Source organism: Penicillium waksmanii, assembly GCF_028829765.1.
Source record: "Penicillium waksmanii strain IBT 27052 chromosome Unknown utg000002l:1.0-3326099.0:1.0-3328782.0, whole genome shotgun sequence".
NCBI lineage: Eukaryota > Fungi > Ascomycota > Eurotiomycetes > Eurotiales > Aspergillaceae > Penicillium > Penicillium waksmanii.
Window position 1 is genome coordinate 2,420,767 of NW_026643249.1, and position 16,960 is coordinate 2,437,726.

The 16,960-nt window shown below is 49.2% G+C and overlaps 6 protein-coding genes across 6 annotated transcripts; 4 read left to right on the forward strand and 2 right to left on the reverse strand.

The window, feature by feature from the left end:
* Positions 1–1,745: 1,745 nt before the first annotated feature.
* N7481_002598 (uncharacterized protein) lies at positions 1,746–3,017 on the forward strand (the record flags this gene model as incomplete). The annotated part of the gene is made up of 1 exon (XM_057261817.1): positions 1,746–3,017. One exon carries the CDS (start codon positions 1,746–1,748, stop codon positions 3,015–3,017), a length of 1,272 nt encoding a protein of 423 aa, XP_057126749.1.
* Positions 3,018–3,518: 501 nt separating this feature from the next.
* Positions 3,519–5,500, forward strand: N7481_002599 (uncharacterized protein; the record flags this gene model as incomplete). The annotated part of the gene is made up of 4 exons (XM_057261818.1): positions 3,519–4,100; positions 4,177–4,376; positions 4,446–5,310; positions 5,462–5,500. The coding sequence occupies 4 exons, from the start codon at positions 3,519–3,521 to the stop codon at positions 5,498–5,500; spliced, it is 1,686 nt and encodes a 561-aa protein (XP_057126750.1).
* A 202-nt stretch (positions 5,501–5,702) lies between these two features.
* On the forward strand, positions 5,703–7,100 carry N7481_002600 (putative exopolyphosphatase; the record flags this gene model as incomplete). The annotated part of the gene is made up of 1 exon (XM_057261819.1): positions 5,703–7,100. One exon carries the CDS (start codon positions 5,703–5,705, stop codon positions 7,098–7,100), a length of 1,398 nt encoding a protein of 465 aa, XP_057126751.1.
* A 422-nt stretch (positions 7,101–7,522) lies between these two features.
* N7481_002601 (putative SH3 domain protein (Cyk3)) lies at positions 7,523–10,188 on the reverse strand (the record flags this gene model as incomplete). The annotated part of the gene is given in 4 exon segments (XM_057261820.1): positions 7,523–9,364; positions 9,377–9,416; positions 9,430–10,090; positions 10,113–10,188. The coding sequence occupies 4 exon segments, from the start codon at positions 10,186–10,188 to the stop codon at positions 7,523–7,525; spliced, it is 2,619 nt and encodes an 872-aa protein (XP_057126752.1).
* Positions 10,189–10,219: 31 nt separating this feature from the next.
* N7481_002602 (uncharacterized protein) lies at positions 10,220–11,494 on the reverse strand (the record flags this gene model as incomplete). The annotated part of the gene is made up of 1 exon (XM_057261821.1): positions 10,220–11,494. The coding sequence occupies one exon, from the start codon at positions 11,492–11,494 to the stop codon at positions 10,220–10,222; it is 1,275 nt and encodes a 424-aa protein (XP_057126753.1).
* Positions 11,495–13,097: 1,603 nt separating this feature from the next.
* On the forward strand, positions 13,098–15,700 carry N7481_002603 (multicopper oxidase; the record flags this gene model as incomplete). The annotated part of the gene is made up of 6 exons (XM_057261822.1): positions 13,098–13,162; positions 13,326–13,712; positions 13,776–13,946; positions 14,004–14,129; positions 14,193–14,447; positions 14,491–15,700. The coding sequence occupies 6 exons, from the start codon at positions 13,098–13,100 to the stop codon at positions 15,698–15,700; spliced, it is 2,214 nt and encodes a 737-aa protein (XP_057126754.1).
* Between the last annotated feature and the right edge of the window lie 1,260 nt (positions 15,701–16,960).

Sequence of the window (16,960 nt, forward strand, 5' to 3'; positions counted from 1 at the left end):
CGATCACGTGACTAGATCCGATCAGGTCCACCTGTATGGCTCGGCATTTTACATTTAATCATTCTATAAAAAAAAATGAGAAATTTGAATTCAAATTCCGTTGGGGTTATTCGTATTTGATTGTATATTGCGATATTGAAGCAAGATCTGTCGGGATCAAAGGAGAGTACATATGGACATGCTCCGCCAACAACTGTGCGCAAGGCCATAGAGACGCTAGATATGATGATTTGGCTTCTAACTTTGCCACAATCCCTCCTGATTTATCTCAGCCAATGGGGCATCCTTGCTCTTCCCAAGCTTGCAGCATCACATTGTACAATCCTTTTTGACAATCAAGCGTCGGCCTTGAGTCATACTTACCCCGTCGTTGACGGGATTCCATAGTTTCTTGGATTAAAGCATCATCACTATTTTCCGGATCTTCTTTCTGCGACACAAATTCAAAGGTTCGGAGCTCAGTATTAGCCCACCCAGTTCCTTGAAAAATCAGGTCAGCCTGAAAACCGCGAATCTTTGCAGATGATGAGTTTGAAGGATACCTTCAAATTTATTCCCGTCCTCCCAATCGTCTGTTAGGAAATGTAGGAAGCCACCATGGCTGACGACAACAATTTCCATCTCTGGCCGTTCTTTCAACCAGCATCTTGCTTCGCGAGCACGATCCCGGATTCTTTCGGATGTTGGTTCGTATTTCCCGGACTATTTTTCTTACTATCAGTATATATTTCTCGAGAGAGTGCCGTGCGACTCTACTTTTTCTGACCAATTCTCTTCTACAAAGCGTAAGTCCACCGGGAGGTCTTTTTGTGCGATTTCGATCTGCAGATCCTTCAATTCACTCCCTGTGTCGCAGGGAAGATCACTAACTTCCTGCAGGATTGGAAGCGCGATGATATTCTTCTTCGGGTTGCCCTCTAAAATAGAATCAAATGCCTCTATGCCAGTGTATATAGCCCGCCGCATGGGTGAAGTAACAATCAAATCAATTGTTGCTTTAGTGGGAAATTTATGGCTTAATTCCAAACATTGTTTTTTCCCTTCGTCGGTGAGCAGAGGATCGATGAGATTCCAATATGCCGGGCCGAGGTTATGGTAACCCTACGTATTGTTAACCCCCATTTAGAACCTGACTCGGAGGGAAATACCTGGGCGTGTCGGATAAGGTGAAGCTTGGGTGCCATTGCTCGGATACCTCCAGCTCTCTACTCGAAGGCAAAGGGCGAACGAGGCCGATGGAGCCCAAGAGAATCAGGCACAAACTTAAAAGAAAAATATTTAATCGAAAGGACAGGTGTGAACGCTTACGATACTTAGTGCGCGCAATTTGAACTGTAGAAGAATGTAGCAAGTACCGTGACTATTTTTTACACTAGAAAAATCAATTTACAGCCGAAAACAGGCGAATTCCTTCTCAACCCTTTGACCACAAGGAGAATTCGGTAAGTATCTACTCAGTAGATGCTGCGTGTCAGACCAGTTCTAGTATTATTGATGCTGTCGGTCATCGTCTTGCCGAGCCGGCCCCACCTCAAACTCTAATGAAGCACCTTGGCTTCCAATTTCGGACTAGCGAAAGGAGTGGAACCTTATCTCCCCTCATGAAGTATGGATCTTTGACCATCTCGAGTATTTTTGACTGGAATTTACGCAACATACGAACAATCATCAATCAAATCTTTCCGCCATGAGCTTGATGCCTGCTAATATATCACTCCCTCCGACTCTAAAGAGCCATCACAGCGATGGAAACTGCGCACCTGGGATTGGAGTTCCCCTCAAGCCATGATCTCTACACAAATTTCAAAGGAGACAGTCTTTCTCAGCCCATCCCCGCCTCAGTCATCATTTCAAGGCGGAAAAGGACAGCTCTGAGCCAGCCGTGCCACGTCAGAGTTTGTCTTGTCCAAAGATTGTCGAGCAGGGTCAGAGATAGCGCTTCTGGTAGCGATGATATCTTGAGCCGGGTTTACAATCATCTCTTGTCAAAACCTCAGTCAAACAAACCGTATATCACTCGATCCTGCTCCATCATTGAAGAGTTGTCTCTGCAGCTACCTGCTCTACCAGAGAGTTGCCATGCCGAAAATGTTCAGAAAATCCCTTTCTATATGCCAATTCTCGCCAACATTCCAGGGACGACAACCACAGGGATTGGAAGGATATCATATTTTCTTATTGCTACGATGGTAACAGACAAGAACGATCTCATCGGAATAAGCAAGGAAATTTTTCTCCGCCGTCGGACGTTGCTTGAGCAAGACTCCATCCAACATACTCGAATCTATCCAAACTCAAGCTGGATTACCAAGATTCTTCTCTCGCAAAATGGTACTGGAATGACAGACTCTACATTCTATATCACTGCAAAGATATTTCTCCGTCGGACTGCAACCCCGGCTGGTCGTTCTACGGAATTCAAATGTGTGGCTATACGCGGTCTCAGATGGCGTATAGAGGAAGTGGCGACACTAGAAAGTCGGCCAGAGGGCGAAAACTATTCAGAGGATGAATCAGTCCAAGAGAAATCATACGTCCGCGAGTTATCAAACGGGATCCAAAAAGGCTATTGGGGGACACTACACAATCCGATCCTGGCCAACAACCCAACGCACCAGCAGAAGGATTCTGCAGTCGACATTGCATTTGAAGTGAATATCCCCAGTGCGGTCAATCCTGCACCAGGAATTGAGCCATCAACTTGCGAGTTCCAATTCTTGTCACCAGATTCTCTACCGCGATCACTGCAAGAAAAGTTCACCTTTTCGACAAAGGATAGAACAGTCCTTACTACGGAGCATCGATTGAAGCTTGATGTTCTGATAAGCGAGGACACATTTGACGCGTCTAGCCGTAAATTGGTGGATCGGAAACCTATGCGCACTGCACTCAACGCGTCGTTTCCTTTGAGGATTGTTGATAAAGCCGAGGCCCATATCGATGAGATGATCTTCACGGGAAACCTGCCACGCTACCAGGAAGTTTCTGATTCTCCTCCAAGTTATGAAATCTTCTGACAACGCCCATAGAAGGCCAAAACCATAAAGACAGAGAGAGCAAAAGGACTTTTTCTAGACTTCGATAGGCAAAAATTTCCCAAATACATAGATGAACGTTAGATGTTTGCATGGCGAAACTCAAAGCTACCTTATTAGAATACCAGAGATCTTAATCAGCTAGTAACTAGCCCGGACATAGCTTCCTAAGTGGTAACAATTCATTTCGTGAGACAAATCCTACTGAAATCTTGATTTTACAATACATATACGCCCCTCACAATAGGTGGGTCTCTGCGGAGTTAATCAACCCTCTTGTTCATGCTGGCCGAAAACAATATTTTATTACCATGATTCGCGCAAAGATTCGGAGAAAATTTCGTTTACCAAAGGCAAGTTAATACCGAGACGTATCCTTCAAAACTTAGCGAGTTACTCACTGTCCGGCCATCCCTATTTTCAACAAAACTTGACGGAAGCAACAATCTTCACTAGGTTATTTTTCCTTTTCGATCAAGAACCATGTCAACGGCAGAAAAGATACAAAAAGGCTCATTGTCAGACAAGCCAACTGCCGATTCAAACTTGGAGGCGCTCGGGTACACTGCAGAACTGTCACGGAATCGATCAACATGGCAGGTAGTATTCATGTGCTTTATTCTTGCTTCGGTGCCATACGGACTCTCGACAACCATGTCATACTCAATAATCGGGGGCGGCTCAGCGAACATGGTTTGGGGTTGGATTCTTGTCTCCCTCATCATGCTGTGTGTAGCTAGCTCTCTAGCAGAGATAACATCTGTCTACCCTACTGCTGGTGGGGTCTACTATCAGACTTTTGCGCTCTCGCCTAAATGGTGTCGCCGGGTCACAGCCTGGATTTGCGGTTGGTCTTATGTTGCCGGAAATATCACGATTACTCTTGCGGTCAACTTTGCGACCGCGCTCTTCTTCGTGGAGAGTCTAAATGTTTTCAAAACTTCATCCGGTGTTGGCATTGCAGAAGAATTTCAGGCTTACCAGTCATTCCTCATCTTCGTTGCTATTACCCTTATCTGCCATGCGTTCCCGGCTTTTGGTAATAGGTGGCTCACCCACCTTGAGGTGTGCTTCACTCTTTAGAACATTTAATGGTTTTCGTTATTTGTGACTAACTTCTTGTATTGCCCTTCTTGATTAGACCTTCGCTATCTTCTGGACCCTCGTTGGAGTCAGCGCAATCCTCATCACGATCCTCGTTGTCGCACATAATGGTAGAAGGTCCGCAAAATGGGTTTTCACTTCCTTCGAGCCTCAGTCACAATGGCCAGATGGCTGGTCCTTCTGTATTGGTCTTCTTCAGGCCGCCTATGGTCTTTCAGCTTCAGGAATGGTGACATCGTAAGCATCCCCTCTCACCGTTAATACTTCATCCAATGTTCGAACCGTTGAGCTAACACAACCCCCCAGCATGTGTGAGGAAGTCCGCCAACCGGCGATTCAGGTACCTCGAGCAATCGTCGGAGGAGTAATGCTCAATATGTTCGCCGGTCTTGCGTTTCTTCTACCGATCGCCTTCGTCCTGCCTGATATCCCCATGCTGGCAACCATTCCATCCGGACAACCGGTTCCAACTATCATGCTGTTTGCCACTGGAAGCTCAGTTGGCGCCTTTTGTCTTCTCATCCCGCTCTTGGTTCTGGGTTTGATTTGTGGGATTGGTTGTGTAACGGCGACATCACGGTGCACCTGGGCTTTCGCACGAGACGGCGCGATTCCTGGCTCTGGATGGTGGAAAAAAGTCGATGAACGTCTCGGCATTCCTCTCAATGCCATGTTTCTGGGGATGGTCATTGAAATTCTTCTCGGGCTGATATACTTTGGCTCGAGCGCGGCATTCAACGCCTTTTCTGGTGTCGGTGTGATCTTTCTGACGCTTAGTTATGCTTGTCCGGTCACTGTATCTTTGCTTCTTCGGAAGCGCCGCGATGTCATACAAGGCCGTTTCAATCTTGGTCCTCTCGGAGTCTTCTGCAACATTGTTTGTATATGTAAGAAAATGCCTGTCTCTTCCGTCCAAAGTACTATCTCTAATCATTTTCTTCCAAGGCTGGTCCCTTCTCGCTCTCCCATTTTTTCAATGCCAACATCAGCTGTGGTGACGAAAGATACCATGAATTATGCCTCAGTGGTCTTCATGGGATTTGTCTCTGTTTCAGCCATCTGGTATCTAGTATGGGGTCAAAAGAACTATATCGGACCTGTTCTCGACAGCTCTGAGGATCCAGCTGATTCTATTTACAACACCCAGGGGACTGAGGAAGTACAAGTGGATGTAAGTTCCTCCCAATGTGAAAATAAGCACATTGGCGCATGATCATTAGTGGCAGCTAGACTATATTTACTCCGTATAAGACGTCCTTCCAAGTTTTTAGTGCCAATTCCATGTTCTCTTTCGAAATGTTCCAGTATTTCAATTTTAATAGCTCGCAAACTGGAAGGAAATCACCAAAGGGGACCAATAGAAAATAATAAAAAACCAGAAATAAAAAAATAAAGCATGGAAATCTATGAGTATACTAATAGTAACTATCGATCGGGTTGGAAGCTGGCCAGTTGACGCAATGACGTAGCAGTGCAGCCGAGGTAATCACTTAGACCTCCACCTCCACCACCTCACTTGTTCTTCTCCTCTTCTCTCCTCACCTTCTCCAATTTCCCCTCGCCATGACTCTTCTCCAATTTCTCCGCCATGCCCGTCAATTGCATCTCGCATTTCTCGCAGGTAGACTGCCTGAGCCCCCAATTTACGTGCTAGGCAACCCCTCCGCCGACCTCGACTCGATAATCTCCACCATCATCTACTCCTACTGTGCAAACAACCGCCGCCCAACCATATCCTCACGACCCCACATCCCTTTAATTAACCTCCCAAACGTCCCCGCCGGCTCAGAGCTTTACCGATTACGCCCAGAATTCGTCACCGCGTTATGGCTGTCGACGAATTTCCCCGCGCTGAACATGGACGAGCGGTTTGGAAACGCGTCCGAATCTGCTGGGAAGATCCTGCGCGAACACCTTGTGACTGTGGCGGATTTTGCGCAAGGCATAAAGGGGCGATCGAGCGCGGATAAACTTATCGCAGACGCGACGATGGTCGATTGGAATGCTATGCCGATTCGTGATGGGCAGAAGAAGGGCACGGGGTCGTTGGCTGGGTTGGAAGAGGTTTCTTTCCGCACGGTGGGGTGTATTGATCACCACGTTGATGAAGACTTTGTTCCACCGCGTGATACCTTGCCGCAAGGCCAGCCGATGATCATCCAGCCGGGTCCGGGATCATGCTCTTCGTTGATCACGCATGAGTTGGAGTCGAGTGGACTCTGGACTGCATGCTTGGGGACATATTCTGCGGAGGAAATGGCGCAGATCGCGAAGCTTGCTTTAGCTGCCATGCTTATTGATACCTCAAACTTGACTGCCGAGGGCAAGGTTACGGATGTCGATGTTCAATCTGTAGAATTCCTACGAACGTTTGTGGATTCTGTCCATGGCAAATGGGAGATGGAGACATTCTATGAGCAGATCCTGGCCGCGAAGAAGAATAGTCTTGACTTATTGAAATTTGAGGAGATCTTGGACCGCGATTACAAGGATTGGACTGAGACAACACGGTCATCGAAGACGAGTCTCAAACTGGGCTTTTGCTCTTCAGTGAAGCCAATCTCCTGGCTTATTCAAAAGGCCGGCGGCTGTCAAGAATTCCTGGAAAGAACGAAGAAATTTGCCACTGCAGATGACAAGCAGCTCGATGTTGTGGTTGTGATGTCCTCTTTTACATCCGCAGATGACCAATTTTCTCGTGAACTGTTCATTGGCGCCGCCGGACATGAAAGCGTCGCCATCGATAGCATCAATGCTTTTATTGAACAGGTCTCGTCGGAACTAGGCCTTGTAAATTGGAAATCAGTGGATAAGGAGAAAATCGAACTCGATGAGGAGGAGATTACATCCAGTTTAGATGGGGAGGCTGATCTCTGGAGCCGACTCTGGCTACAGACAAATTCCACTGCCAGCAGGAAACAGGTGGCCCCTATGCTTCGTTCGACGGTGGCAAAGCTTTGAAATATGAGCTTCGAAGAAAACACGAATATAGAAGACGAGATTGTACGAGATTACGAATACGGACGATAGGCATTCTGAGACGTTGAGGAGATTCGACATGTTTTCAGCGTGATGTAGTTTGATTGTTTTTTTCATGAAATTTCCGATTAATCCGAACACCAAACACCAACAGGCGAGGCAAATATGTCTGAAAATAGAACACAAAATGGAAATGCAATATATGCAATGCTCCAAGCCGACCTGATGCGAATGCCAGTATGGAAGGAGAAAAGGAAAAGAGATAGGAAACGCAAAGGATCGCCTAAGAATAAAACGCAGAAGATGCAAAACGTTCAAAGGAAAAGAAAAGATCAAACAACCGCTCCACTTGCTATATCATAATTGATGCTCGAATTTGAGCTCCAAGCTATGATACATCGGTATCAAACACATTCCCACTCGCAGAACACGCACCACCGAGCAACCCGGTCAGCAAGGACCAGGCCACGCCAGGTACCGCGCTCGCCAATCTTGATCACGGTCTCCCAAACACTGCCTTCGGCCACGGCGTCGGTAACCGAGTTGCCGGAATTTTCAGTGCTGATCATGTGGTCGGCCTTCCGGGTGAGACGAAGAATCTTGCCGGATGGGGACTGGATGGCCAACTTCGCTGGTTTTTCACGCCCAGAAGCTGATCGTGAAGATGAGATGGCCGATGTGGATGCGGAGAACTCGTTGGAGTTACTCGAAATGGTGGACGGGGCCGTGCTAGATACCATGCTGAGGGCACTGGAGGGACGGTTGAATAAGGACGGGGAAGCACGGCCTTGGGCATAATAATCATCCTTGGGTGGTGTCGACGGCGAGGCCGAGTGTTGGCGGACAGCGAAGACAAAGGTGTTATTCACAGCGAGACGAGAGCACTGCGGCTGCATGATGTATAGATCATGGCGCTGCGCATGGGGCGTGGGATGGCGGAGAACGAAGTCATATGGTGGGTTTTCTCCTGTGTGCATGATCGGAATGGCCAATGCCAAGGGATGGGGAATATCCTTGCTCGAGTGCATAAGGCCCTTCTTGCCGGCATATAGCTTCAAGACGCCTTGGCCCTCGTCACCGGGGAGAACGGCCTTGATGGTAATTCGCTTTTGTCCACCAAACCAGTCAGGCTGGACAAGTGCTCGTTTGCGCAAAATGTCTCCACTTTCAAAAAAGTCACCATCGGCATCGCAAGCGAAAGCAGGTGCCTCAACTTCAGCTGCGCATTCGACATCAGGGGGGACAACCAGGCATAAATGCATGCACTCCAGTCCTTCGATTCGCATCAAGCTTGTATCGTAGTCCGGGAATTGGGCCCCCAACTTGAAATATTGCGGGCAGACGGCCGGAAGTGATAGCAAAACATCAGGCGAGACCGGAGGAACAATGTGCTGCTCTTCGGGGTAGAGTGGGACGTGGGTATAACAGAATTGTAGTGGCCGGGCCAAGAAATACCAGCTTTCCGCAATAGAAGAGTTGGTGGTGACGAAGCGGCTCCTTTGGGGGTTCGTGGGGTTTGCTAGTGCACAGTCCATCATACGCCACTCCCCATCGACTAGGACCGCGTTCCACCAGTGATTTGGACGAGATAGACTTTCCAAGTCGAGCACATCACCTGGGTTCTTGAGATAGCCGTGAATAATTTCAGAATGTAGACCAACAGCACCGCACATCTCGTGTACCAACAGCGCGATTTCTTCGGGAGTTCCTCGTTTGGCTTGCAAGACCCGTTTGATATCAACCTCCAGGCCATCCAAAGGCTCTTCCCAGGCAATCTTCTCGCTTACCCAAGTAAATATAGCGCGAAGTCGTTGAACATCGCTTTTATAGGGACGACAGATATAACCCTGCGCGAGGCTCATGGAGTTTGTCATGGGGGGAAGACTGCTAATAAAACGAGCACTTTTATCGACGAGATTCATGTTAGCCGCGTGGAAATTCGTCGGTTCGTGGACAGGCAAGCCATCAATGTTCTCGTCACCCTCTGCTGTATCTTGCAACTCCTCGATTGAATAGATCACCGGATGGTCCATCATCTGGCATCGCTCTGCGCGTTCAACTCTCTCATTTCGACTGGGGGATGATGCTCGGTTGACATCACGTCGAACCTGAACCCAATCGATAGGACTGGCCCCAGGCCCCGTATCACGAGCGGTCTCGCGAGTAGAATGAGGGGTAAGGGGCGACACTACATCTGCCATCCTGTTGCCTTTGGTTGGGGATGGGGTCCCCCCCACCATGACCAACTGAGATGCTACTCCTTGCACTCGCAGCACCCGTCTTGGCAGATTCGAAAATCTTTTTGAAGAACCCCTGTTTTTTGTTTTTGGGGGTTGAAAGACCACCGAATACACCGCCGGAATCCCCGGTATCATGATCAAGGGAGGACCATGGAATAGCAGAGGATGCTCCTTGGCGGGACGTGTTGTGACTCGAGTGATAAGACACACCGGTCATGGGGGTTTCTGGCCTTTCTGGGTTGCCGGCATCACTAAATCCTCGAGAGCGAAAGCTGTCCATAGCAGTGTTTGGTCGGTCATATCCACCATTTCGTCGTGCATAGCTACCGGCACTGGTCGCACTAAAACCCCCGGCAGATGCACCACTCATCAGACTTTGACTTGTTTTGTCTGTGCTAGTAGTCACATTGGTTCCAATACTTTGAATACCACTGGAGCTTGTGGCACTAGACTTCGTAGTGAAGGTACGATTGAGGGCATCGCTCCTCATATCTTGTCCAGAACGGCGACCACGCAGGTGGGGATATTGCGCCGGGACTGAGTTGTTGCGTGGATGATAAGTCGCGTGCTTGGGTGGAGGTGGAGAGGGGCGCATCATCATCCGCAGGATGGCCATCTTCATCTTCAGGCGACCGGTTCTGGTCTTCCAACTGGCGCAAGCGGCTTTCCATTCTTTGAACGTAATTGTTGAGTTGCGGAGGTCCATCCATGTAGTGATCGTGGGAATATACACTATTGCGATGTACTGGCACACTTTGAACAGGCTCTCCATCAAATCCGAGGGAAGTTAGCGGCCGGCGTCTGGTTGCTGGGGGCGTTCGATCATTCATCTCATTGTAAGGGTCTCCTGACCAAGGGTTGTTAAAAGTCGGCGGCGGTGATGGCGAGGGCGCCTGGCGGGGGGAAGGCGAAGGAGCTTGGCGAGGCAGTCCCATATCTTGCAGGGAAGTCATTACATCCTCCATGGCATCTCTCAACGGAGATGGGGTATTTCCATTTGCATCTGATTGCGCCGAAACGGCAGAATGGGCCGAGTGCGTTGAGCGTGCCCCGGGGGAGGGTGTACGTGCAAATATCACATATCGATCGTTCATGTTCAAAGGCGTGGGCGAGCGAGAGGGCTGCCGAGGTCTGGACGGAGGAGGTTGTGGGGAATGCATTCGTCGGTGTGATTGATTCATAGGTGGTTGTGGAGATCGGGGTGCATGATAATGTGTAGGCGGTTGCGGGGAGCGGGGCGGCTGATAGTGCGCAGGTGGTTGTGGAGAATGAGGCGGTTGATAATTCATATATGGCTGTGGAGAATGGGGTTGCTGGTAATATAGAGCTGGCTGAGGAGAGTGATTTGGCTGAGGAGAATGCGACGGGCCGCGCTGCAGTGCGATTCGATGCGGAGGAGGGGGCGGCGGCGGGGGGGGAGTCTTCACGCTCGGGCTCGGGCTCGGGCTCTGCTTCTTGCAAAATCATTGGGGAAACTTCTCGAGAAGTAGGTCGCGATGACGGTCGTGATGATGATATACTTCCACGGGCTATCAGAGCGGAAGGTGACCTCTCTGGCTCTACTGATGCACGGGGGGAAACAATGGGAGAGACCCCACGGGATGAGGGTCGTGAAGATACAGAGGACGGCCGGGACATTGAACCTTGATTCTTGACGGCGGATGCATGTGTGCGCAAAGGTTTGACACTCCGAGGGGTACTTCCATCTCGGGGTGGTGTCTGAGGAATCGAGCTTTTAACGGGTGTGTTCGATCCACTCCGCGCCAAGTTCGAGGCTGGCGATAATGCTTCCCTATGAGCCTGAAAGGGCTTGCGAAACACGGTTTTCGTCTTCTTCGGGGCCGATGTGGGATTGTTGATGGGAGAAGATCCGGAGAGCACCATGGGACTGGTATCTCGACTGATAGGAACAAAATCTTCACTCATGAGCTCGACAAAGTTGGAGGGGAACAGTCCAACAGCTCGTCTGTCACGACGTAGTCGACCCATCCACCACTGCCCATCCCCGGCGTTCAGACATTCGATCAGATCGCCTTCCACAAACCCCAGATCTTTTGTTGTCTCTCCTCCCCATGAGTATACTGCTCGACACCAACACGGAAACCGCGGCGGCAACTGACCGCTGTTGGATGCCATCCCGAGAGGTTCAATGTTCACTAAGCAGGGAAGAATGAACGGCGCAAGTCGATTATATGGAATTGGCGGTCAGCGTAGGGTTCGGCGAACGATCTGTTCGTGGCAGGCCGGTCAATTGTTGGCAGGTTGGGGTAAGGCTGTCGCAGGTGTAGCTGGAAAGTGGGAGTCAGATGGGGTAAGGTAACGCACGGCCGCTGAAGGAAGTTCGACTCAGGCAACCATAATTGACGGTGTAGCGCACAGAAAAAAGAGAGACGAAGTTCCGGCCCACTAACCGAGCCGAAAAAACACGAGGGCGAATGCGACTGGAGAGGAGGGGAGGAGGAAGGGAACTCCAGAGGTTCGGTGAGGCCCGAGGGTCTTCTTGTTTACGTGGTGGCCCAATCGGGTCTAGCGGCGGAGAGCCCTCTTATCACGATAAGCTTAAGTTTCCAGCGCAACCGGGGCCTCCTATACATCAAAATATTATAATAGACTTATTTTCAGCAGTGTTTCGATCAATTCTGTACCATTTTAGAGCTTTAGGTCGCTGGAATGAATTATAATGTCTCCCTGTATTTTGACACTATTCTGTGAGAGCAACGTGGAAGCCCAAAGTCGACGCCTCCCCCCTGCGCGGCTCAACCTCGGATCCATGGTTCACGTTCGTTGCAAACCAAGCCCCCCCCCCCAAACCCGCTTACACTAGTTCACCCCGCTAACCCTGGGTATCAAACATCATGGCATTGGTGCCCAATGATTGTTATGATGTTGATGCGAAACCGACCACATTCACCCAGAAATCATTGGTAGCATTCTGCTTGTCGATCTCACTGGAACATCACCACTCATTGTGAACCTTAAAACTATCAAAACACCTGCATAGTGCCATCCAGAAAGGATCTGCTAACGACACTTTTCAATCTTGCTTTGGTCAATTATAGTGTGGCAGGTCATACTTCCTCTCTTGCCAGCTTCTCTTTTAACGTACTCCGCTTTTACCAGCTATTTTTCTCCTAGCACAGCTAACTCAATCATTTTCCAAGCCGCTTTCGTGACCGCTGCCACGCTTGGCTATGTGCGCTATGCGGTATCGTTTGATTTTTTACAGTCCAGACCTCACGACTCATGAAATGCCTGTACGTACAGTAGCAGATCCTTTCCCAAGCCAGGATTTGTTTTGCTGCACGGCCCTACAGTGCCGGATCGGGAATGGCGAACATTCCAGGACGGTTGCCGAGGAATTCCCAGCCACTTCCGAGCGATACACGGTCAGACAGGGCATGGGAGCCTGTGGCCTTGCAGAGAAAACCCCATGGCATGGTGTTGATCGGCGGGTATCGCTCTGAGAAGCCTAGTCAGGGACAATCTCCCTGGATCTCCCGGATGATCTCCAAATTGGCCTTTGGGATAGTTTCTTCTGGCAATTCTCAATCGGTCACCTCTACATTCCACCCTGGGGCAGGGGACCATTATCGGCTCTTATATCTCTGCTTTGCAATTTAACCAAACAGTACGGGCCGGAGTCGTTTTCCTGACAATTTTGCCGAAAAATGCAAACTCGATTCTAGGGGCACAGGAACCAATGTCGTGGTGGATAAATATCCCCCGTTCATTCTCCAACATGCCGCCTCGAAGCGATAATCCCAACGACTTTGAAAAATCTCTGGGTGCCCCAGTTACCAAGTGGTACTAACAATTCAACAGCTAGACGCTGGCTGATCAAACTCAGCCTTGTCGCCTACTCAAAGTATCCAGCTCTTTGACCATTCATCCAGTAGGCATTGAAACCTGCAATTGCAGACTATTTCTTGGCCATGGCACCAATGAGGATTTTACTGGCTCTAGCTAGCACCGGCCTGGCCCCTCTGGCGTGGGCCAAGCAAGTCCACTTTGATCTCGACTTGACTTGGCAAAAGGGTGCCCCAGATGGCAATGTTCGAGAGATGGTGTTTATGAATGATCAATTCCCTGGTCCTGAGCTACGATTAGAACAAGGTGACGATGTCGAAGTGGTTGTTCACAACAATCTGCCTTACAATACCTCACTTCACTTCCATGGGATTGAGCAGCGAGGTACACCGTGGTCTGATGGTGTCCCCGGACTCACCCAGAAGCCAATTCAGCCAGGTCATAGTTGGACATATAGGTGGAAGGCAACTCAATATGGAACCTACTGGTATCATGCTCATGCTCAGGCCGAGCTCATGGACGGGCTATATGGACCCATCTGGATCAGGTCAGAAGCTCCATTATGCAAATCCTTCGTCTATCGAATGTCAAGCTGATTTCTTTTTTTTAGTCCGTCTGCCGGAACACCCGATCCGTTCCATTTTATCTCAAGCAATCCTGCCGATATCAACGCAATGAAGGCCGCAGAGAAGAACCCACAACTTGTTATGCTGTCTGATTGGGATCACCTTACTGCAGCGGAGTATCAGAAGGCTCAAGAAGATACTAGTGTCAACATCATGTGAGTCTAGCGCATCGTATCAGCGTGTGGATCCGATCCACAACTAACGATTCCCAGATGCTCTGACAGTATCCTTGTCAACGGTCGCGGGTCCGTGTATTGTCCGGGCACTGCAAACATTTCCAGCGTCGAGTTACCGTACCTAAGCACTGCAATCAACAACCAGCCTTTGACAGATAAAGGGTAAGTTTCACGACTAAAATACTGTCGCCGATTCATTTGCTAATTTGTAACTTCCAATCACAGCTGCCTCCCTCCCATATATGAAACTCAAGGCAACTTTCCCACTCACCCAGAGTTACTTCCAGGAGGGTTGAACTCTGCCTGTACCCCTACTGTTGGCCTCCATGAAATCATTGAAGTTGATCCTCAAGCTGGATGGGTTAGTCTCAAGCTTATTAGTGCAGCTGCACTGAAGGCATTGATGTTCTCTATCGATGAGCACCCAATGTACATCTATGAGGTTGATGGCGCATACATTGAGCCGCAACTTGCAGAGACGTTTTCTATTTTCAGTGGAGAGCGCTACGCTGCAATGATCAAGCTGGACAAGCCCCCCCAAAGACTATACCATCCGAATTCCCGACACACAGGGTGACCAAGTCATCTCCGGCTTTGCCACTATGCGATACAAAGGCTCCGATAATACCAGCCCCTCCGCTCCCTATGTGGACTATGGTGGCAGAAACACGTCTGCCTCAGTTGTGCCTCTGGATAACAGAGCTATTCAACCGTATCCTCCTGTGTCCGTCCCTCGCCACGCTGATCAGCTGGTCAACCTGACCCTTGGCCGTTGGGGTTCCTCTTACACTTGGACTGCTTCTGGAGGTCCTCTCTATGACATGATGGCTAATTGGGATGACCCTATTCTGTATGATCTGAATGCAAAGAAGAACCTTGCCAGCCAAGTCACCATCCAGACTAAGAACGGCACCTGGGTGGACTTGCTTCTTCAGCTAGGCAACATGCCCAATACACCAGCCACGCAAGCGCCACATGTCATGCATAAGCACTCCAACAAAGCTTTCATTCTCGGCGTCGGTCCTGGGATCTTCAACTGGGCAAGCACTGACCAGGCGATCGCTCAACACCCCGAATTCTTTCAGCTGGATAACCCTCAGATGAGGGACACATTTGTCACTCAGGGTGCCAACGGTCCGACTTGGATGATCATCCGATACCAGGTGGTGAACCCTGGTCCTTTCCTCTTCCACTGTCACATTGAGACGCACATGTCCAATGGCATGGCGGTCGCTCTGCTCGATGGTGTTGATGCATGGCCACGGGTTCCGGCCGGCGAAGATCAAAGTCCAGATGCTGGCCAATTTTCTGGTCAGGGTGCCAGTCAAAATCAAGGCGGGGATCAAGGCCAGGCTTCCGGTCAAGGCCAGACTTCTGATCAAGACCAAGCTGGGGATCAAGAAGAGAGTGCGAGTATGAGTTCGTTCTGGTCTAGCCACGCCCAGACACCCACACCGGGCAGTGGCACGGCAGCTTCAGCTCCCCTCGCGACCCCAAGTGCCCCGCAGACGCCTCGTCAACCATCTACAACCCCTTCTCAACCTTCTCCTCAAACCCCTCAGTCAACTAAAAGCCCCCTGCCAGCTCCGGCTCAAGCCACCCCTCCCACACCCCCGAAAGCCACACCCGAGATTGAGGACTATGGCGAGTGGCACCAGGCTCGCCTTGAACTCATGAAGCTTATTGGTCAAAGAATTTCTGAGCGCGTTGCAGAGTCTGATCGCGACATCTAAGTTACCTGAGATATGACAAGATCTCAACCTTCTGACAAAATCATTCAGAAACACAACATCTATACTAATGTTTTTCCTGCTGAAGCCTAGCTGCATTGCCAAATCAGCAATAGCACAATTTCATAAATAAATAATTGACAGTATTCTAGTATGTCTTTGGTATCTCTCTGGTTACATCTCGTAGCATCGATTTCAGTTGAAATCTCGGTCCGCAGCCCCACCGATCCCCCACCCATCCCCACCCACGTCGATCGATGTCGATCCGGTGTAGCGTCTAATGGAGGATACCTTGACGTGCTTGATTCTTGTTCTTCATTGGATACGTAGGGCTAGAACTTTGGCTGTCAAGACTAACGATCAATTTAACTTTTACAACCCCAAAGGGTGAGCGCTCCTAGCCACTTCGATTTCGCTTTATATCGGCGATTACCTTGAAATAAGCCCCTTGTCCCTGCTTGTACCTCTCTCACAACTTTCTCTCTCTTTGATTTTCCATTCTTTAAGTATTCACAGAAGATCTGCATTTGTTTCGCTCTTTTGGTAAAAAAGGACGACGTGCCGAATCTAAATTAGGTGAAATCGGGGCTTCGCCCAACCACTAAAATCTCAAGCAACGATAGAAATGATGACGTATTAAATATCATAATAGGGTTATCTCATAGCTTGTGGTCCTAGTAAGATCTACATCTGATATACTACATCAGTTCATCGTTGCATTCATTCCAGTCTAGACCCAGTACTAGCCATATGTATATTTTCATCGGTAAACTAGTATCTTTGATGAACGCCTGAAAAGAAAAATTGTATTTTTCTTCAAGTGTAAAACAACGTACAATTCAATTAAAGAGAAATTCTATATTATCCTGACTTCTATCCAGTAATTTCATCTTCTGCGAGGTACGGGGGACAAGTGGTAGGTACAAGTGAAGGGCTTGTCGATCACGTGACATACAAGGAAGCCTGCGGGTGCAACCTTCTAAAACCAGCGACACCTACGAGAAGTTGTAACTGACTCCTGTCTAAGGTACCCATTCCGGCGTTTTAATTAGCTCATACACTATGGATACTTTACCCCGAGATCCTATTTCCAATCGTTTTTCTTTGGGCCGGCGGTAGCTATATCCGCAAACAGCAGTTTGACAGCGGGGAGCACTCGTACCTTTGTCGACCTGAAGAGATAGATCAGGGTTTCGACATGATTCCAAGGAAATGAGCTGCCTCGGCCCATATTTCCGATATTCGGGCCCGGTTGGACAGTAA